At 42.7% G+C, this 22,302-nt stretch overlaps 1 protein-coding gene across 4 annotated transcripts in view; it reads left to right on the top strand.

Annotated features, from left to right (window-relative positions):
• Window positions 1–22,302, top strand: part of Rnaseh2b (ribonuclease H2 subunit B) — a 79,843-nt gene that overhangs the window by 45,812 nt on the left and 11,729 nt on the right. For 3 of the 4 annotated variants that reach the window (XM_045155293.1, XM_045155294.1, XM_045155295.1), the window contains 6 exons: window positions 4,933–4,997; window positions 6,907–7,012; window positions 10,134–10,215; window positions 11,842–11,884; window positions 18,138–18,218; window positions 20,531–21,862. In XM_045155293.1, coding sequence (XP_045011228.1) covers window positions 4,933–4,997; window positions 6,907–7,012; window positions 10,134–10,215; window positions 11,842–11,884; window positions 18,138–18,218; window positions 20,531–20,653 — 500 coding nt within the window. In that variant the 3' untranslated portion in view covers window positions 20,654–21,862. Of the gene's footprint in view, window positions 1–4,932; window positions 4,998–6,906; window positions 7,013–10,133; window positions 10,216–11,841; window positions 11,885–18,137; window positions 18,219–20,530; window positions 21,863–22,302 lie in introns of those variants that run through there. The other variant, XM_045155296.1, reaches the window with a different exon arrangement.

Here is a 22,302-nt window from a genome sequence, read left to right as displayed (position 1 = left end):
ACCACTTAGCCATCTCTCCAGCCCCTAATTTTTTTGTGTGTATGTACTTATGTGTAGTGTGTGTGTGTGTGTGTGTGTGTGTGTATGTGTGTGTGTCTTGGTATAAGTGTGGGTGGTATGTATGTTTGTGTATCTTTGTATACATGTGGTGCATGTGTGTATGGAGATGTATATGTATGTATTTAGGCATACTTGTGTAGGTCAATATCAGGTGTGTCTTCTTCAGTTCTCCTTTTTTTTTTTTTTTTTCGAGGTAGGGTCTCTAACCCAGGCTGACTTGAAATTCACTGTGTAGTCTCAGGCTGGCCTCGAACTCACAGCGGTCCTCCTACTTACTCCTCCCTGAGTGCTGGGATTCGAGTGTGCCACCACACCTGGCCACCTTTCTTCTTTTTTGAGACAGTTTCTTGCTCAACTAAGAATTTGTCAGCTCTGGGCTGGGAAGATGGTTCAGGTTGCTCAAGACTGAGTACCTGAATTTAGATCCCAGTCCTCAGACAATGCCCAGAAGCCATGGTAGGTTTCTGTAATCCAGTGCTCCTTCAGCAAGATGGGAGTTAGAAGCAGAATGTCCCAGAAGCTCTCCAGGGACAAGGCAGCCCTCAAACATACAGCAAAAAACAAAAAGTTCAATAATATTGAGTTTGAGGACAGCCTGGGTCTATAGAGTGAGTTCCAGGTCAGTCCTGCCTAGAATGAGACTGCCTCAGGAAAAAAAAAAAAAAAAACTAAATAAAAAGAATTTTTCAGCGAAGCATAGTGGTACACACATTTAATCCCAACACTTGGGAGGCCAAGATAGGAGGATCAAGCTGAGTGAGAGGCCCCCCTGAGAATACAGAGTGAATCCCAGGTCAGCTTGGACGATAGTGAGACCCTACCTTGGAAAAAGAAAAAAAAAAAAGGAAAGAAAGAAAGACATTTTCAGCTCAAGTCCAAACTTAGGAGACCACCATCATTTGTGAGGTATGTTGTTGACTGAAAATGACCCTTAGCAGTGAAGAATTAGAATAAAAAATACCATTTATATTATCATACAAAATCATGCAAAATCTGGATGTAAACTTAGCATAATATGTGTAAGACTAGCATAATGAGCCTTACAAAATATTGTTAAGAGAAATTAAAGAAAAATTACATAACTATACCATGTTCATAGATTGGGACAATCAATATTGTTAAGATGTCTATTCTCTACATTCAGTTCTATGGATTCACTGTAATGCTTAGCAAGCTATTATTCTTGTTTTGGGTTTGGGATTTTTTTTTTTTTAATGTATGTATGTGGTTTTGGTGGGAGGAGTAGAAAATGATAAACTGTCCCTAGAATTCCTAACTGTAAGGACCTCCAGTAGCCCAAATACTTTGGTAAAACAAAAAATTTAGAGAACTTATACAAACTAAAGACTTACTGTAAAGCTACAACAAATAAAACAGAATAAAGAATCTACACATGCAAGCCAGTTGGGCAGCACACACCTTTAATCACAGCGCTGGGGAAACCAAGGTAGGATCACTGGGAGGTCCTGGGCTAGAGTGAGATTCTACCTCCGAAATAAAAGGAAAAGAGAGGAGACGAAGAAAAAGAATTTTATCTGCAGTAGTGTGCGAATGGCTTGTTGACCCCTTTTGTACTGAGGTTTTGACTGGTGAGCCAAGTCATCTGGGCTTACTCAGAGAATGAGAGTGAAGCAAGAACCTAAAATTGGGGTAGGGAGGAGGCTCAGTGGCTAAAGGCACCTTGTTGGCAAAGCCTGCTGGCCTGGTTTCAAGTCCCCAGTACCCATGTGGTCCATGTGTCTGGAATTTGTTTTCAGTGGCAAAAGGGCCTGGCACATCCATTCCCCCCTCTCATAACAAGTAAATATATTAATTTTAAAAAAAAGAATCTAAAAATGGATCCACACTGATGGGGTTAATTCGTTATTTTTCAAAGGTGTCAAGGTGACTCAGTACAAAAAGGATAATGTTTTCAACTGACATCTATGAAAACAGATATCTATGTGAAAATAATATATATTAGTCCTTACATTGCTAGGGAAGAATGGAAGAATTATACAAATTCAAGAAGTTTCCTGGGGAGGATTATTACATAACTGTATGGATTTCTTAAACTCCTCCAACTATACACTTAAAACGATTACATACATTCATTACACGAACATTTTATCTATGCAATACTGACTTTAGAAATGAAGGGGTTTCTGCTCCTGCACTAGAATTTAGGACTCCTGCTTTCCGGCCGTCCTGATATTGTCTTCATGTCTCTCCACACTCACGTCTCCCATGGGATCAAGTGACGCAACATGGGAGGCAGGCCCACGATTCAAGCCCCTGGTGACCAGGAACATGGTTACAGGATTTTGCTGTAGCAATATTGAACCTCAGTCTGTTGTCCAACTTGTTGAGCAAGGACCAGGTCACCCCAGGAACAAGGTGCAAGTGGCCTTGGAGTAGAGGATAACAGAGCTGGGGAGTCATCAGAGACAGAAAGCCAAAAGGACGTGTTTTGATGGATGCGATGCCAGAGAGCCTTTCCCCACAAAGAACAGGGTGGGCAGAACACAGTGTCTACCCAAGAGGGGGTCGCCCTTCTCGCTCTTGGATTCACTGGTGGAAACTCAGTGGGTGTGGGAATGCTGCTGCAATTGTTGGCTGCTGCTCCCAAGTGACTTTGGACAAGTCACATCAAGTCACACAGTCTTCTTAAACAGGGTTTCTAAAGTGGTCTCACCCGAGATAAGTCTGACAGGCAAGGAGGAAGGATATGTAGAGCTCAAAGAACTATTCGTTTCCGATGCTGATATTAACAAATACCAAGGTCAAGCCAGGCGTGGTGGCACACGCCTTTAATCCCAGCACTTGGGAGGCCGAGGTAGGAGGTTCGCTGTGAGTTCAAGGCCACCCTGAGGCTCCATAGTGAATTCCAGGTCAGCCTGGGCTAGAGTGAGACCCTACCTCAAAAAAACAAAAAATAAAAATAAGTAAATAAATAAATACCAAGGTCATTATTTTTCCCAGCTAACATTAAGTTTCTTCCATATGATGGGCATGGTGCTGAGGATTTGCATGGATTGTCTATCCTGTGTCATGACCATATTCACCCTCTAAAGAAAGCCCTCCCTTCTCAGGGCCTAAGGGTGCTGTGGCTTCCCAGGGCGATGGCACATACTGGGGTAGGTATGAGCCCAGGCAGGTGGCAATCTTTTCTTCTCTGCTTCTTCAGAGAGTATTTCAGAGGAGGATGCAGGGTGAGGGAGCAAGGATAGGAAAAGCACACTCAAAAAGCTCAGGAAATAGGAATTCTTTCAGGAAACTTACAGGCAAGAACCAAAGAGAGATGAAGAGCAGAAGCTGAGTCTCTCAGGAGAGAGTTAAATACTATCTCAAGTGATGAAGAGACCCCGTAACGCCACGGAGCATAGCATGCATGTGTTGGATGACTAAGGGCCCTCTTAAAACTCCTGACTTGGGACTGGGTGAGATGCTTTCTCCGGAGAAATGCGTTCAGGCCGATGGGCCTCGACTGTGCGGTGGCTCTTTGCCCAAGCAGCCATGGCTCCGGGAAAGCAGTTCTCGGACTTCTGACAGAATGCCACGTGCACCTGTCCCTGATAGTCCAGTAACACATCTTCAGAGACTTACTCTTCCTGGCACCTCTGGCCCACCGTGTTGTCAGCCACATGTTGCAGTAGGGAAGAAATGCATTGAAACTAAGGCCAGGGACCCCCGCCCCTCTTGCTTACAAACCCTTTAACCCAGTGCATAAAGCTTCTGAATAAGCAATTTCCGCTTCCCATGGCGTGGAGCAAAGGAAGGGAAAGTCGTTCTGGGGGGCTCCCAGGTGAGTCTGCATTGTCTGTAGGCTTTTCCGGTGGTCACAAAGATGACTTCTGCAGGACTGCGTAGAAGGAAGAAGAAAGCCCATGAATGAAGTGTTAAAAGAGGAAATCCTTGCTTAACGACCTGCTATGTAAAGCTAGGTGGATTGTGAGGAGAAGTGTAATTTATAAGAGGTGAGACCTTTATCCCCATAAAGGACCAGGCTGAGCTCATCAGAAATCTAAATGCCCCTGAAATAGTGATTATTATATTGGTAAGACATTAAGAGATAGATACTGCTGTTCTTTGAGACTTCACTAATCTTGCCAGTGCAGCCCCGAGGCATTAACAACTTTTTCCTTGACTATGTGTAGTAAGTTTCCCAGGCACCTGTTTTTACTGTCAGCCCCCCACCCCCACCTTGGGATTTTCATTTTTATTTTAGAAAGGAAGCATTTCATTGAAAATACTGAGGTGAGCTTAAAGTTGTTCAGAAAATTTAAGATTACTTGAAATAGCAAGTTAATTAACAATATTAAAAAAATTATTAAAAATTATCTAGGTCCTGGTAAGGTTGCTCGGTGGGGACATGTGCTTGCTAGGCAGGCATAGGATCTGTATTCCTGGAACCATGTAAAAAGCTGGGCATGACCACACATGCCGTACCCCCAGTGAAGAGGAGGGCAGATGTAGGAAGATCACTGGGGATCACTGGTCAGTCAGTCTAACTGAAAAGTGATGAGAGCTCCAAGTTCAGTGACTTTGTCTCAAGGAAATAAAGCAAAAAAACAAAGTCATAGAGGAGGACAGGAGGACCCCTTACATCCTCCTGGCTTCCACAAACGTATGTACTAGACACATCCCTCTGCATGCGTGTGTATGAATATAACTCACAAGTGTGCCACAGAATTTATACATTAAAAAAAATTTAACCCTTCTGTAGTTGTTTGTGTAATGTGTTCTCAGGATTATAATTTGAGTTTTCCAAAAATAAAAACTGCTATGACATATTTTTAAATTGTTAATTTGCATATGCTGTAACCTTATGAGCTTATATTCTTTAGTTTTACTCACTGTGCTGAGCCTTTTTTTTCTTTTGATTAAATCCAGAAATAAACAACAAGAAATATTACCGATACAGCAGAGAGAAGACATTAAGGTGGCTGGAGAAAAAGGTATGGTGCCTTATGGCTGCAAAAAGAAATGCAAAGTCCTCTTTTTTACTTCAGGTTGGGCAGTAAAACTGTCTAGTAATTACCCTAAATATCCATTGCAAAAAGGAGAACTGTAGAGAGCCAAGACTGGGTAGAAACTCGGTTTTCTATTGATTACATCTTTCTCTAGGGCCCTACCCTGAATGCCACGAACTTTTAGTATTGCCCAGAGCTGTTGGCTATTTGGAGTCTTTCAGGCCAACCACGGCTTGGTGATCTTCCTGTGTTAGTCCCAGTTGTCTCCAGGATGGTGTCGTCACACAGCCAGGAGAGGGGGCGAGGTGGTGAGAGAGTCTGCTTCAAGAGTTAGATACTGGGGAATGGTAATCTCCCTGACAAACTCTACCTTAGAGATTCTGAGAACGGGACCGCGTATGAAATCTGGGCTGTTTTCAAATCAGTTTTGTAAGTGACAATCAGTATTTCTCTTGTAATGGATTGGGGTAGACTAGGTTAGTATAGAAGAAACTCAAACATAGCATAGTGTAAAGATAAGTAATTAGAATAACTCTATAAAGACACATATTTACATATGTGTATTACTGTATGTTTTTAACTACGGATTGTGTTGAACAAAATCCTTGAAATGCACTGTTCTAAGGATATCGTACATTTTCCCACTGATTAAGAACCTTACTAGGTTGGAGAGATTGCTTAGTGGTTAAGGCACTTGCCTGTGAAGGACCCAGGTTCCATTCCCCAGTAACCATGTAAGCCAGACGCACAAGATGGCACATGTGCCTGGAGTTCTTTTGCAGTGGCTGGAGACCCTGGCATACCCATTCTCTTCCCCACACCCCCCACACCTCTGTCTCACTCTCTACCTACCCATTCTTCTTTCTCCCCTCCCTCTCTCTCAAATAAATAGAATAAATAAATAAATAATTTTTTAAAAAACCTTACTTAAAGGGCTGGAGAGATGGCTTAGTAGTTAAGGTATTCGCCAACAAGCCAAAGCCCCCAGTAAAATTCCCCAGTACCCCTGTAAAGCCAGATGCACCAGGTGGTGTATGCATCTGGAGTTCATTTGCAACCCCATTCTATCTTCCTCTATCTGCTCTTTCCCTCTCTCTCAAATAAATAAATAACTTAGAAAATTATAAAAAGAGAATCTCACTAAGCCTGATCAATCAGTGACAACGTTTTTGCAAGGCTAGCGGGGCAGTAGTAAGTACTTCTACTCCTGCTTGCTGAGGTGCATGTGACAGCCGTGTAATTTGCCACCGCGTGGTGATGAGCAGCCGCCATGAGCACTCGGGGAGTTTGGAGGCAGAAATAAAACCCGGGCAGTGCAGCGGGCTCCTGATAGACACGGTGGTGAGGAGATTAAAAAAGTGCTCCTGCGTCCTGCCTGTGATGTGCTGTATGGAGCAGTGTTTTGTGTAGGTGAAAATACAGAGAAAATCTCAGTCCTCAGCTTTTTACTCTTAGCAAATGGCAATGACATGATAGCAAAGTAAAAATTCTAGTTTGTATGTTTCATAGGACGTGGGAAATTCTCATTTTGTTTGGAAATTCTTACATATGAATTTTATTCCTAGGTTCACTCTAAGAGCCTTGCATACTTTAACTCATTCAGTTCTCAAAGTAGTCTTGGGAATGAAATGCTGTCCATGCCTATGTCACTGGTAGGGGCAGAGAGGATGGGAACCTGGCCTGGGCTCACAGAAGCAGCTCAGGCATCCCGATTCCAAAATCATCTCTCCGAGCCACCACAGCGTGCGGCTGCCTCGGGAGTCCGTGCCCAGAGGGCATTCAGCCACGCTGCTGCCAGCTCGACCTCTCCCGGGGACTGAGGGCCATCTGGGCAGTCATCGCATTCTAAAGTTAAGTTGAAAATAGCCCGATTATACCCTTCGTTCCTTCCTAGGTTAATCAAACTGTGGTGTCGTTAAAAGCTAACAATGTCATTGTTGGAGCCCGAGTGCAGTCAGCCACGTTTTTCTCTGGTGACCAGGCTTCCAGTGACAAAGAAGGTAAGCAGTTCATTGCCTCAGAAACGATCTCTGCTTGCCACCCAAGGGTTTATAAACCTTAAGGTTGCAGAAGCCTTACATCCTCGCCCCCGTGCTCACAGAGGCTGGGGCAGGTGTGCCTCAGATCTCAGACTACATCCTGTCCCCGCCACCGGTCACATCTGCCATTAATTGACACCTGAATCAATTGCTTGGCAAATAGTATTTTACACTAATGGTGCTAGTAACCCTAAAGACCCTGGATGTCATTTATGCAGTTATGTAATGTGCTGGGCCCTATGTTAAGTTGCAAGTATATCAAATATGTCATCTGACCCTCCCAAGTCTCATGGGAGCCAAGGCTGTGTTCTGCGTTTCTAGCTAGGAAATGAGAGCCAACCTCTTAACAAAGCTTTCTCACTCAAGCCTGCTCGCTCAAGCCCTTCGGCTGGATGGTCCCCCAACCAGGTGGCCCCCATCTCTTCATAATTCATTTTCCATGTGTATTTCCTGGGAGAGCTGTCTGTTCTGACTATCAGTGCTTCACTTGGCAAAGTTACTCCCTCCTTCTTTCACCCCCTATTCCCCTCACCCTTTCTTCTTTTCCTCCCTTTCTACCTTCCTGCATATCCTGGAAATTGAACCCAGGGCCTCATACGTTGCTAGGCATGCACTCTGCCACCGAGTTACCTCCCAAGCCCTCGTTTTCCTTTTGCTTTTGAGACAGGGCCTCCTAAGGGCATTTTTTTTTTCTTTGAGGTTATGCAAATATATTATTTTTTTCCAGTTTAGTACCCTCTTGTTTTCAATGTGTAGTTTTCCTCGTTCTGCATATCCAGTTCCCAGTATCTGATTTCAGCCATTACAAAATGAATGCATAGGTTGGGGATGTGGCTCAGAGGTCAGATGTTGCCTGACATGAATGAGGCACCAGGATCAAATCCCAATCTGTGGGAAGGGAGGGAGGGAGGGAGGGAGGGAGGGAGGGAGGGAGGGAGGGAGGGAAGAAAAATGTTAGGAAGGAATAAATAAGCCAACACATACCCCAAACAACCACAAGGAACAGTGATCTGTTTGTGAGTGATACTCACCTATGCAGCCTTTGATTTATAGAAATCTATTTTACCACGCCTTACTTGTAGCCATAGCTGGCTCCTGGGAATGGCGGATAACACAGCTCCTGAACTGAGTTCAGCAGCACTTTTAATGTCTGCTGAACTTCTCTGGTTTTAACAAAAGAAGTGAAAGTATTAAGTCAGATTGAAGGGTGGACCAACCAACCAATCAGAAAAAAATATAAATAATTTTGAAGTAGGAAGAGGCATGTTTGAGATCATTTAGACCTATTTTCTTATTTGAAAAATGGAAAACTGTGGTCTTCGGTGGACAGGCTGATGAGCACGGGCATCAGCTCTGGTCTGGTGCTTTCTGCAGGACATTGCACCACAGATCCTGGGCTGGGCTAGATTTCCATTTGGCATCCCAGCCATAAGGTGAGTTTGCACACTTTTTCTCTTCATCTTTGAGGTCTTTATATGGCCTGTGTATTCGTTACATCAGCATTCTTATGACCAGAAACAACTTAAGGATGGAAAGATTTATTTTGGCTCACAGTCTCAGGGGAATTTCAGTCCTTCACTAAAGGCATGGAGGCAGGAGTGGTACAGTCCATGACAGGGGGAATTTATGCCAGTGGCCGTTCTCTCGGTGGCGGACAGGAAGCAAACAGTGTAGGCAGGAGCCACAGCCAGCCAGGTCCCATCTCTGACAGGCGCCACAGCCTTCAAAACAGTGCTACTCAGCCACGCATTGTGGAGTACACATTTTAATCCTGGCACATGAGGGACCAAGAGGAGAACTGCCATGAGTTCAAGCCCGGCCTGGCCTAAGAGAGAGTTTCAGGTCAACCTGGACTAAAGTGAGACCATGCCTCGAAAAATAAATAAATAAATATATAAAATCGTGTTACTCCAGAAACAAACACCCAAAACATGAGCCTGTGGGGCCATGTCAGAATCAAAATGTACCACTGCGCTACTGGAATAGTAAATGAACTGTACAGTGGCTTTCTTAAAATAGTATTCTGTAACTTATAGTATAAGTTAAATATACATATATATGTATGTTTATATATGTTATAAGTTATAGTATTTATAACTCACTGAATTGTCACTAGTCATAACCATGAGCACATTCCAAGAAGGGTCCAGTGAGAACTTTCAGATCTGTGTTGACAGTACAGGTCTCCTGCTCTCAGACCTTTGGAAATCAGGGAATCATTGTCCAAATAATGCTGAAGCTCATGCCGACTTAGCTTAAAGGCAGAAGGGGAAGGGATGAAAGGAAGCCAGTGCACATCTTGGCAGCAAACCTTGGATCTGCTTTTGATACTCCATGTCCTCTTGTGGTTTTTCAATCCCAGAATAGGTTCAGCATTCTTCCAGTGTTCTGTATACCGTACTGATGCGGGAATGGCATTTGGAAACAGCTGTTTGTCTATTTGACGCCTAAGCTGCATTTTAGTACTGGAGGACAGGCATTCTAAATTAACGATGGTACATTCGGCTGTACACATTGTTTTCCAATTTGAAAAGCATTTTCATAGTTCGGGAGTATAATGTTTGAGGTTCTTTAAAAGCAAATGCCTAGTAGAGACAAATCGCATACATGATTTTTGTGTATTATTTTCTATCTTTAAGGGATTACTGCTTAATGAATAGATTTATTTTATATAAAGGCAGATTTAGGAAACAGTTGCAAATAGCTCATATTGCTATAGTTGGTATATATGTAGGCAGGGACTTAACAAAGAAGGCGGCGCTGAGTTCCTTTCAGTGGGCATCAGCGTGTTGTGTTATCCGATCACAGCTTTGGCTCAGCCTAAGCCATACTTCATCCGTCTTCTCTCCCCTGTCCCTGCGCTCCTGTCCTCCGCGCCTCGTCCGGCGTCTCTCTTCTTGTGCTCTGGTAGGTGTTAGTTCCCTGCTTTACCAGTGGGGAAGCTGACATGAGAGTTTAAGTGATTTCCAAAGCCAGGTAGAGCAAGAATTTGAGCTCAGGCCAAGTTTACTATAAAACCACCATAATTGTTACTGATTTGTTTCCTTCATTTCCCCATTCTGTTTTTTTTTTTTTTTTTCAGAAGATTATGTTCGCTATGCCCATGGCCTGATCTCTGATTACATTCCTAAAGAATTAAGTGATGAGTTATCTACATATTTAAAGTAAGTGCCGTATGTCTTCCGTCTTTGTGAACAAATACCTTTGCACACCTCAGTTTTGCTGACAGTGCTCTTCTCTGTATCCTGCCATGTCGCTGTCTGCCATGAGATGTTATTTCTGAACTCTCTCATACACTGTATGGATTGGAGGTTATTTTAATGGATATTATTTGGAATGAACTGGTTTGCTGGAAACTGATTATAGCAACTTAAGTGAGTTTAGGTTTGAAATTATTGTTTTATATAATTTTAGAGAATAAAGTGGGTTAAGAATCTTATCCCAATGACCCAAAAGGCAACATGCTGAGGAGAAGGGATGGAGGAGTGTCCAGCACTGAAGCATCTCTGTCACACCCACCAAGGCTCAGGGTCCATTGCGGAAGAGGTGGCAGATAGAATATAAGAGCCAAAGGAAGGTGACCATTCCTTACAATGCAACTAACTGTCCAGACAGAAATTGGCCTCAATATCCATGACCTTGTAGTGCCTAGCAGTACCTACATAAGACCCTTGTAATAAGAGACAAAGATGATGACATCAAATTAAGACAGACTAATGGAGAGAGGGAAGGGATATGATGGAGAGCAGAGTTATGAAGGGGAAAGTGGGGGAGGGGAGGAAATATCATGGTTTATGGTCTGTAAGTATAGAAGTTGTCAAAAAGAAAAAATACAAACTAAAAAAAAAAGAGAATCTTATCCCAAGAAGAAAATAAAAATAAGACAACAACAACAACAAAAAATTATCCGAAGTAAATACTTGAAACTCATACTTTAAACAAACATGTAAAAAAGCATGTGTGCTTGGGAGATAGAATGATTTCAAGAGTGACTTGATTTGTATTCCTTCCTTTACAGAGATCTTCAGTGCTGCATGAAGACATTGCTCTTGTTGATTTTTGCAATTGCGCAGCTTTTCTGTGTGTGATGAGTTAATAGCTTTCCTGATCCTAACTCAATCCTTTTTCTTCATTAATCAATAGATAATAATGTAGTTGTTGCTATTAGAAAATTCTGTAGGGCCTACTTTTAAAAAAGACAGTGGGAACAGGTTTCTGTGTGCAATAGAAAGTGTAATGAAAAGTGGCTTTCGGTCAGAAGCCATCTTTCTCTTTAATCCCTGAGTTTCTGAATTGCTTGTCTTAGTAGAGATCTATTTATACTTCATTATTTGTTTAGATCCTTTTCTTTCCTCTGAAGTTTTTAAGTTTGGGTTAATAAAACAAATCAAACTTCTTCTTTTATGAGGGAAAAAGCAATTGATGCTCATGTATCTTTTTCTCAGTGGTTACAGTAATTTTTCACTTTCAAATAAATGCCAGTGTCATCATTTGTGAAGAAAAAAATTCCAATGCCAAAATGCAATTTTGGTGCTGAAAAAAAAGTAACTGCTGAAAGAAAAGTTGGCTTCTAATTTTTTAGTTTTTAGTTTAGACAACATAAGGAATTAAATACAAAATAAGGATTCATTCATTTAATTAAATTACCTTCGCTCTGAGATGAAGAGAAAGATACATGGAAGTAAAGCTATCTGACAAGCAAAACTCACTCACTGTCTTAAATTGACCCAGCCTCTGTTTGCTTATCTTTGAAATACCGTGACTATGATCCTTATTTTTAACTTCTTTAGGATTCCAGAACCTTCAGCGCCATTGCCAAATCCTCCATCAAAGGTAAGAAGCTGTAGCCAAGCTATCTTTGGGGACTTGGAGAAATATTGCACTTTTACCACTTTTAGCCTGTTCTGGGATATTTTAAAGCATACAGGATCCATCTTGCGTGGTGTGTTATATTGTGGACCATGGATTGCATTGGTTCTATGCCAGTGAGCTTTCTCCTTTTGCACATTTTACCTGAATGGTGATAGTTGAGTTTGTTTTTGTGATAATACCTTTGTAAAAATACTATAGGTGTATAACTAAGCCATTCCATTGGGACAGGGCCTCAAACTCATAATCCTTTTGTCTCAGCGTCTAAAGCACTGGAAGTACAGGTGTGTGCCTCCATGCTAGCTGAAATTTTCTTGAGTTAATATAGAACTTAATTTCATTAGTGACCCAGAACACTGTACATATAACTGAAACTCATTTTGCCAAAACAGATTGTCATTGGCACAAAAGTACATAAATTATAATTTTTCTAACACAAGGAATCCTTTGAGAAAGGATAATTGTAATTTCCTGAATTTGAAACGTTAAATGAGTTTGTGTGTAACCATCATCTGTTAGTAGGAATCCTTTTTCTCTTCCAGGCAGTTTCACAAGTGCCAGCCAGGACTGCAGAGATAGCCCAGTCAGCCAAGTCTTTGCTCTACAAGCATTGACCCCCTCCAGACCCACATTTAAAAAAAGATAAACAGGCATGATTGTGTGTACTTGTAATTCCAGTGCTGGGGAGGTAGAAACAGGTGCATCTTTGGGGCTCACTGGCCAGGTAATCTAGCCTGCTTGGTTCCAGGCATTGAGATAACCCTGTCCCAGAATAAATGGCTAGCACCTGAGGAACCATACTTCAGGTCGTCTTCTGGCCTCCCCACACCTACACACCTGAGCACACACTTTCAGAAGCAAGCTATGAAGGAACCATGGCTGACAGGCGTTTTTGTTGTTGTTGTTTGGTTTTGTTTTAAGAAACACCTGTCTCCCATGGTTTCGTCATAACTCATTTCTTTCCCAGGTGCAGGCCACACATGATCCCAAATAGTATTTATCATCAGTTTGGATATGCCCAGTTGGAGCCACAGCCCTGGAATTAGAGAGACTAACCCTTGGGATTTTTTTTTTAATTTTTTTTTTGTTCATTTTTATTTATTTATTTGAGAATGACAGAGAGAGAGAGAGAATGGGTGCACCAGGGTTTCCAGCCACTGCAAATGAACTCCAGGCACATTTGCCCCCTTGTGCATCTGGCTAACGTGGGTCCTTGGGAATCAAGCTTTGAACCAAGGTCCTTAGGCTTCACAGGCAAGAACTTAACCACTAAACCATCTCTCCAGCCCCACATTGGGATTTTTACTGCACAGCCAAAACACAGTATTACGTGTACAAGTTGAACATTGTATGGACAAAGGACCAGGAACTTCTGACTTTGGGCGATCCTTAAATGTTTGTTAAAGGAAGCGGTGTAGGGGTAAGAGCTGCTGGGCTCTCCTCGTCCAGAAAACACACACACACACAGCTCACCAATGTGATCACCTTATGGCCACCTGTTGACTTCAACAGATCTGTGGCGGTTGTGTGGCAGTTCACGGACCGCATTGTCCACAGTGCCATAACCAGCACGTCTCAGGCATGCACACTTGTTCTGGGTCCAAAGTCCAACCAGGCCACTGAAGAAATTGGGCAGTGAACCCAGCTTCAGATCAGTCTGTAAATGTCCCTTGCCAGTATTAGTCCTCTTTGCAGTCCAGGCCAAAGGTACACCAAAGCTGAGTAAACCTAGTCATGTTGCCTTAAGCAGGGGGATTACACAGTTGTAAGGTAGCTTCAGGGCAAGTTGCAAGTCAGGAATTTAGCAGAAAAGCATCTCACAGCAGTATTCTCAGATAAGTCATTTATAAGGACCCTAAGAAATATCCCCACAGTTCTTTCCCATAGCTCATCCCATATTTCATTTTTTTTTCAAAAAGAATATTTTTATTTATTTGTTTGTGAAAGAAGGGAAAGAGAGAGAGGGAATGGGTGTGCCAGGGCCTCTTGCTGCTACAAATGGACTTCAGATGCATACACCACTTTGTGCATCTGGTTTTGTGTGAGTGCTAGGATCGAGCCTGGGCAGGTGGGCTTTGCAAGCAAGCCGTCTCCTCAGCACTCACATCTCATTCTTACAGTTCATTCCCACGCTGATCTGAGATCCATAGGCGCTGCTGAGAGCCCTGAATGAGCGTGCATCTTCTTGTCAGAGTGCTCTCTAGCCAGCTAAGCCAGGCACACTTTGAGAACGTATAGGGTATTTGTTGTGGATGTTAAACAACTTTCCCGCTACATTCATTTCTTGGCCTTTGAGTGGCCAACAGGGCCAAGCACTCTCGTGTCATGCCCTGTTTGACTGAGGTGGTGGCATCTTCAGAAATGAAATGTGTTTCACTTTGAGAAGATCGAAAGCGCATCGGTGTTAGATTTGGGTCACGTTGAGCAGGTCATCCGTGAATGTACGTCTTCTATTCTCTCTAAGGTCTAAAGAAGACCGTTCTAAATCAGACATGCTTCTTCTAGTCTAATCGTTAGCCTCTAGCAGTGGAGAGAAATAACTGCCTTACTATAACTATGAGGAATGCTCTCAAAATAATTCATTTCTTGTTTCTCTCCTTCAAAAAAAATTATTTTCCTCTCCCATAGGTATCTTCCTTAGTAACTTAGATCATCCTATATTAACCTAAACTCAGTCTTGAAAGTTTTCACGGCCTTTAATAGTCTGTTGGAGTAGAGTGTGTATGTGTGGGTGCACGCATGTGCACATATGTGTGTGTGATGTGTGGTATGTGTGGTGTGTATGTGGTATATCTGTGTGTACAGATAGATGATGCATATGCCTCAGGTGTGTATATGCAGAGACCAGAGGAGAGCACTGGGCATATTCTGTCATTCTTTTTTTTAAAATTATTTTTATTTATTTGAGAGCGACAGAGAGAGAAAGAGGCAGAGAGAGAGAATGGGTGTCCCAGGGCCCCCAGCACTGCAAATGAATTCCAGATGCACGCGTGCCCATGTGCATCTGGCTCACGTAGGTCCTGGTGAATCGGGTCTTGAACTGGGGTTCTTAGGCTTAACCGCTAAGCCATCTCCTCAGCCCCACGTTCTATCATTCTCCTATTTTATTTCCTTGAGAAGTAAGTCTCTCACTGAACCTAGAGCTGTCACATTTTTTCCAATTAGACTGGCTGACCAGCAGGCCCCAGCAAGCTCTGTCTGCCTCCCTCAGTGCCGGTATTACGGGAATGCATCTCCACAAGAGGCTTTTTATGTAGGTGCTGGGGATTGAACTGAGATCCCCAGCAGGGACTCTTACCTTCTGGGCTCCTTCCTCGGTCCTTGTATTTCTTAAGTTTATTTACTATTCCAGTTTTCTGTTTTCTTATTTTAATTTCTAAACTATCAGCCACTTGTATGTTTGTGATTTAGATCCAAGGTCAGCAATCTTTCTATAATAACTGACTGATAGTGTTTAAGGCTCCCTGAAGAAGATAGTCTCTGACATGCCGATTCAACTATGTCACAGTGAGAAACAGCTACAGAGAACATGTACGTGAATTAGCTAGGCTGTGTTCCAACAGAATTTTTTTTCGTAAAATCCAGCCAGCTGGATTTCACCCATGGGCCTCACTCTACCAAGGTGGCTTAGATCCCAGCATCTTCTTGCTCCTGAATGCCCACCTCAGCCCCTCATTCTGTTCGTGGCTTTTTGCTGCCTTCTTCTATACATCTTCCTGTACTTCCAGTGAACAAATCCACATTGTACCCATGGTGTGTCATAGCTTAAGTAAGCGTAAACTGAGTCTGCTAGCTTTCCCGCCTGTGCCCAGGATTTGGTTGGCTTTCATAGCAATCCACATGATTATTTTCACATTTCTCTGCATCAAGTTTGTACAAGATTGTGTGGAACCTGCCAGACTTACTGTGTGACATCTTTTCCCCTTACAGCTCCATATCTGCCTGAGCTGAAGCTTAGCTTCCCACCAGCACCCATTTGGGTGACATGCAGAAGATACCGCAGTCCTTTACTTTTTATTTTTATTTTGTTGTTGTTGGGGTTTTTCGAGGTAGGATTTCACTGTAGCCCAGGATGACCTGGAATTCACTATGTAGTATCTGGGTGGCCTTGAACTCACAGCGATTCTTCTACCTCAGACTCTTTTTTTTTTTTTAATAAAACAAAGTATTTTTGTTATACTTTGTTTTTATTTTATTTATTTATTTGAGAGCAACAGACAGAGAGAGAAAGAGACAGAGAGAGAGAGGGAGAGAAAGGAGAGTGAGTGCACCAGGGCTTCTAGCCACTGCAAACGAATTCCAGATGTGTGTGCCCCCTTGTGCATCTGGCTAACGTGGGTCCTGGGGAATCAAGCCTTGAACCAGGGTCCTTAGGCTTCACAGGCAAGCGCTTAACAGCTAAGCCATCTCTCCAGCCCCTACCTCAGACTCTTGAGTGCTGGGATTAAAAGCATGTTCCAGCACGCCCAAGTAGCCCTTTCCTTTTTAGATAAGCACTTGTAACTGGTATCTTATTTGGATGTGAGCTTTTACAATGCCTGACCCAGTCATTCTGCCTACTAGACATTTCATATTTATATAGCGGTACCTTTGTCTTACACTCGAGCTATGAATTTCCAGTGGCGTGAAGAATGTCCTATCTGTTTTATGATGTCATCTATGTAAGAAATGCTTTGCCATGGAGAAGGAACACAGATATCCCCATGACTTCATGCTCTTCAAGTTTTGAAATTATTACCGCCTTTGGCATTATGAGCTGTAAATCCCATTCTACTTGTTGAAGGCGCCTTTCTTATTTTTTTTTAATTTTTATTTATTTATTTGAGAGGGAGAGAAAGAGGCAGAGAGAGGGAGAGAGAGAACGGGTGCACCAGGGCCTCCAGCCACTGCGAACAAACTCCAGACACATGCGCCCCCTTGTGCATCTGGCTAACGTGGGTCCTGAGGAGTCATACTGGAGTCCTTTGGCTTTGCAGACAAACACCTTAACCAGTAAGCCAGCCCTCCAGTCCCTGAAGGCGCCTTTCTGGGCTATCTTCCTTTTTGTTTTCTTAGACAGGATCTCACTCTGTAGCTCGGGCTTGCCTGGAACTTACTATTAGCCTAGACTGGCCTCAAACACACATGAATCCCAAGTGCTGCCATGACAGGTGTAAGCCACCGCACCTGACCTAATATGTACCCTTGAGGAAACTGCACACGTCCGTCCACTCCGTGCTGCTCGGTCATTCATCTGTGGTTTGCTTTGACAGTTTATTTTCTAGAGTTACCTGAATGGCCAAAAGAATCCCTAGGGTCTGTGTATTTTAGAGAAAAGAAAACTTTAAACCCATGTGGTTTTGTGGATGTCACGGGTCCGTGGCTATCTTAGCACCAATTCTGTCTGTTCTTTGTTGAGCGAATGCAAGAGGGTGAAGGGGAAAGCTGAGGACAAGTCCGGGTGGCCTAGGGGGACCGTGCCGGCTCTTGTGCACCTAGCCTTCCCACGGAAAGCTTAAGCATCTGTCCTCCGTGTCCTCCGGCCCGGCTCTACCTTTTCCACAAAGACTGAGGCCTGATTGATTCTACGCTCTAATTATTCAGGGCACAGTCCAGCTCTTAGGGATCCTTGCATGCCTTGGTGCTAAAAATCTTCTGTGAAAGGTGCAAATTTTCAGCAAAGGTCTGACTTAGCTGCCCCAGGCCTCATTGAAAGACCAGGATGTGGAGTGAGACCCCTCCCCTCGTCCTCTGCCACCGCATTACTGTTTGTTCGCTTTCCTGTCCTGCCTGCTCTTGTGTGGATGAGATGAGGCAGCTGCATGGAAAGGAGAAAGGTGGGAACAGAATAAAGCTGCCCTGCATTCGTTAGTGACATTTTAGAACAGGCCAGGAGTGAATGAAGTAGAGTTACAGGTGGACGGTGGGTCCCTGTGCCCTAAACGTCCTGGAAGTCTGTACCACCTAGTGCCCAGTACATACAAAATGGGCCTAGGTGGCTGAGTCCTCCGGCTGCCCAGCGTGCCTCCTCATCACCGCGGCTGTTTCTTAGAGGTCACGTGTGGCTTTAGTGCCCTAAATCGTCATCAGAATGTAAAAGAATCTGCGAGAAGTGAACCCGTTGCCAGGTCTGTGCCCTGACCACGCTCCAGATTGCACCCTTGCCCGTTTGTCTTTAAGGGATTTGTGGAAGTGGCAGGGAGATGTTTGACAATGCTTCACTGCTCTGACATTGCAGAAACTAAAATTATCAGATGTGCCTGTGGAAGCAAAAGAAGATTACACTAAGTTTAACACTAAAGATCTGAAGACTGCGAAGGTACGTGTGTGCACGTGGGCCCGTGGACAGTTGCACCCTACATGGCCACTGTACTTGCACCAGAAAAAATCACTAACTCATGTTTCTGACTTAATAATTCATTCCAAATTGTTCATGATAGTGAAAATATGAAGCCATTAAGCATTTCTACAAATCAAAGAAAAGCAGCGTGCTTCAAGAGCATGCCTGAGCTTTGCCATGTGTTCATAGTGATGGCTGAGAAGGGAAGTAAGTAGCCTCTAGAGGTATATTTCTCAACCCTACTGTCCATTATATAGTTTTTTAAAAATATTAAAAGATAATAGCACCACCATTCAGTATTCACCCTGCAGATTTTAATTCAGCAACATTTCTCGCTGAGTTTTTAATGTATGCATTGTCAGTAATTGTAGTTTTAAAAAAAATGTTTTTATTCATTCATTTATTTATTTATTTATTTGAGAGTGACAGAGAGAGAGAGATTGAGAACGGGCACGCCAGGGCTTCTAGCCACTGCAAACGAACTCCAGATGTGTGTGCCCCCTTGTGCATCTGGCTAACGTGGGTCCTGGGGAACTGAGCCTCGAACCGGGGTCCTTAGGCTTCACAGGCAAGCACTTAACCGCTAAGCCATCTCTCCAGCCCCAGTAATTGTAGTTTTTTTTTTTTAAACTGGCATTAAATACATAGCATTATATTCTGCAAATGTTCACATGCCATTAATTATTCTTGGGTCCTCATTTCCTGATATCCATTCATATATATTATCATTTCATCATATGGAATATAATTTATTTACTCGGTCCCTATTTTGGGGCATATAATGGAAAGATTTAATGAAAGGATGGTCTTGAATGAGCATTCCTTTTACCTTGTATCTTGGACTCTTTCATTAGAACAGTTCATAACTAAGCGCTTAGAGAACATGAGCTTTTTTGTGATTGCTTGCTGAAATATAGGTAAAATGCTTTCCAAAAATGTAATAGAAATTCGTACTACCAAGCATTATTGCCTGTGAGTACTTGTCTGGCTTCTTGCTGACACTGAGTATCACTTTTATTCTTGAAAGTCCTTGCCTGTCAGAATAAGCTAACTTTCTTGAACTAGGTAACTGCGTTCTTCCTGTTGCTCGTCTGCATCCTCCCTGACTGCCCGTGTGTCTCTTGCCCGCTTTTATGTTGAAGTGTTGCTTCTCTGCTGATTTGTAAGAACATACTCCAGAGTAAGACTACTAACACTTGCCATGGCACATCAAGGGCGTAAGACATTTTCCAGCATGTTTTTAGCTTGGAAACTTGATTTTATTTTATTTTTCAAATTTTATCCTTTGGGCCTTTTGGTAATTGAGCAAAATCCAATTTGAGTTGTCCCTAAATAACTCATTCTCACAGTGCCCTGTGTGCACAGGGACCTTTTGAATTTTTGTAGAAGAAATCTCTCTGCCCCATGTTCAGTAGAAATTACACCTCCCAGTATATCCACCAGCCCATGGCACTGGGGAGAGAAGAGAGTTGGGCAAGGGTGACAGTTAAATGCATGGGATGACTTGTCTGAAACTCGAGACTGTCACTTGTCACCATTTATTCAAAAACTAAGCCTGTCAAAGTTCCAAGGGGCAGAATGTGAGGAGCAAGACTGCAGTCAAACTAACCCCTTAAAAGTCACCTGGGCAGCGAACGTGTCCCACGGCGCCCGGGTAGGCGGACGCTTTCCTGTCTTTGCTGGTTTTCACAGTTGTGGTGCCAGGGAGGAGACGCGGCGCCGTTCGTTCTCGTCTCCCAGTGCACCTGAGAGGGCCCGGCACACTCGGCGGCCAGAGAGAGAGAAATTCAGAGGGCAGAGTCAGCTTTTTGGAGATCGTCTCCTTTTGAGGGGGAGGCCACAATGGGACAACCACCTGTGGGACAGTACAGGCCATCTTTTGAATATGACAGAGCTGTCCTTGGTTTTCCATCGAGTGCATGAATAAAATCAGATGGAGAATCGGTGTGAATTATTCATCATGTGGTAATGCAAGGCTGTAATTCCTCCTCTGACAGTGGCTGCCTGTGTCACTACCATTGTCAGTGCCATTACACTTAAATGCACCCTCCAGGACTGCCTCCCCCACGCTTGCTTCTTAGGAGGTGGCCGGTTTTTCCCATAGCATGCTCTTCCCTGGTCTGATGTCTAAGTAGAATACGAGGGATGTTTTTGACTCCCTTGTGAAGCATGTTAGTAGCAGCTGCTAACCCTTGACCAGGCTGGGAGGTATGCAGCCCTGTCTGATCTGCATGCATGATTCACAAATGTTACATTTGGAACAAATTTTCTCTTTTCGTTTTCATTAACAGAAAAATAGCAAAATGACTGCAGCGCAGAAGGCTTTGGCTAAAGTTGACAAGAGTGGAATGAAAAGTATCGATGCCTTTTTTGGTGCAAAAAGTAGAAAAACTGGGAAAGATTTGAAACTTTGAAAATAAAGTCTGATAAAGCAAAAGAAGGAGTCTCCTTTTCCCCTCGGTCCGTTTTCTTCCTGCTGCCGCGCTCTTCCTGACCCGACCCTGACCCCGCATGAAACAGGCGAGGCGCTGTTCGGAGGCCTGCAACGCTTTGGATTTGATTTTGTGTTTCTGAGCAAAATATGGAAAAGCAATGGTGTATATTCATGGGTGGGGACTTTAGAATCTGTGCCATGACACAGCCGTCCGGTGACGAGAATCAGCAGGTAGCGTCCCAGGTGCCTCCACAAACAGACCTGTGGCATATTTGACAGCATTGCTCTGCCATGCAGCCCTGCTATGGGAAGCTCTAGAAGCATGGTCTTCAATATACTAAAAGAAACTGGATAGCAAAACTGTACATTTTGATAAAAGTCAATAATTAATCATATTTTTCTGTTGTTAAGAGCTCACGTTCTTTGTAGAAAAGAATAAAACAAAAATTGCATTTGATCACCCAAAGATAATCTGGTGCTTTTTCTTATAACAAAAATACTTTAAAGAATTGTAATTGCAGTTCCATTGCCTTTTTTACAATGTCATTTTGAGTGTGTTCTCTGAGCCTACAAGGTATTCTTCACACGCGTGGTTTTGTGCAACTACTGAGCCATTTTGCAGCTCCACACACATGGTTTTTCTGAGGGCTGGAGACACAGCTCTACGATAGAGCGCCTGTGTGTCATGCACAGGGTCTTAGTCAGCTCCTGGTACTGCCAAAAACAATGCATCAATTCTTCTTAGTGACAATATAAGACTTAGTTATTTGGTTACTTGATTGTTTAATATCTATGCCCCTGTTTCACTGTTTAGATTACTTGTAAATGTTCAGTACTTGAAAAATCTATTACTGGTTTTTTTTAGACTAGATTTCTAGATGTGGGCTTACTGGTCCAAACATTAGTTTTTCATGTTTTACTTGTGAATACTTTTCACCAAAAGATTACAGAAGTTTATACTCTTAACATATGACAGGCATTTGTGGCTTCTTATATATAATGAAAAGCATCTTATTATGGATTTAATATTGTCTTGATTGACAACAGTGTTGATCATTTTTCATGCCATTGATCAATTGTCCTCTTACAGAGATTTATTTACCTTGTTAAATTATTAGGGTGCCAGCACCTTTCTTCTTGACTAAATAAAACTCTTCAGGAACTAAAAGTTCACTAATTTGCACACAAATTTTGTTCGCTGTGTTCATTATAAACTTTTCTTGACTTGTACATTGTCTTTGATTTATGTTTACAATTTATTGACATACAGGTGTTTTTTGGTTTTATAGATATGTTACTGTGCATGCATATATACATATTTGTGTGCATATAGATATATGTGTATATATACACATTTGTAAAATTTTATCCTTTATACATTTGCTTAGAAAGAAGTCCCCTTTATAGAAATTTTAACTACTTTTATTTTCTTCTCATTTATAAGAGATTTTATTGTTTTGTATTTATGTGCTTTAAATCATCTAGATAATTTATGTATACATAGGATGTGAGATAAAACCTTGGTCATTTTCTTACTGGTTTTTGACTTCCCTTTAATCTGTAGGCTCGTTTTGTTATGTTCTTCTAATACAAGAAGCTACACCTACTTTGTTCCAATGGCATTTTTAT

The sequence above is a fragment of the Jaculus jaculus genome, chromosome 7 (genome assembly GCF_020740685.1).
Source record: "Jaculus jaculus isolate mJacJac1 chromosome 7, mJacJac1.mat.Y.cur, whole genome shotgun sequence".
Taxonomy (NCBI): Eukaryota; Metazoa; Chordata; class Mammalia; order Rodentia; family Dipodidae; genus Jaculus; species Jaculus jaculus.
This window is presented reverse-complemented; position numbering and strand designations above follow the sequence as displayed.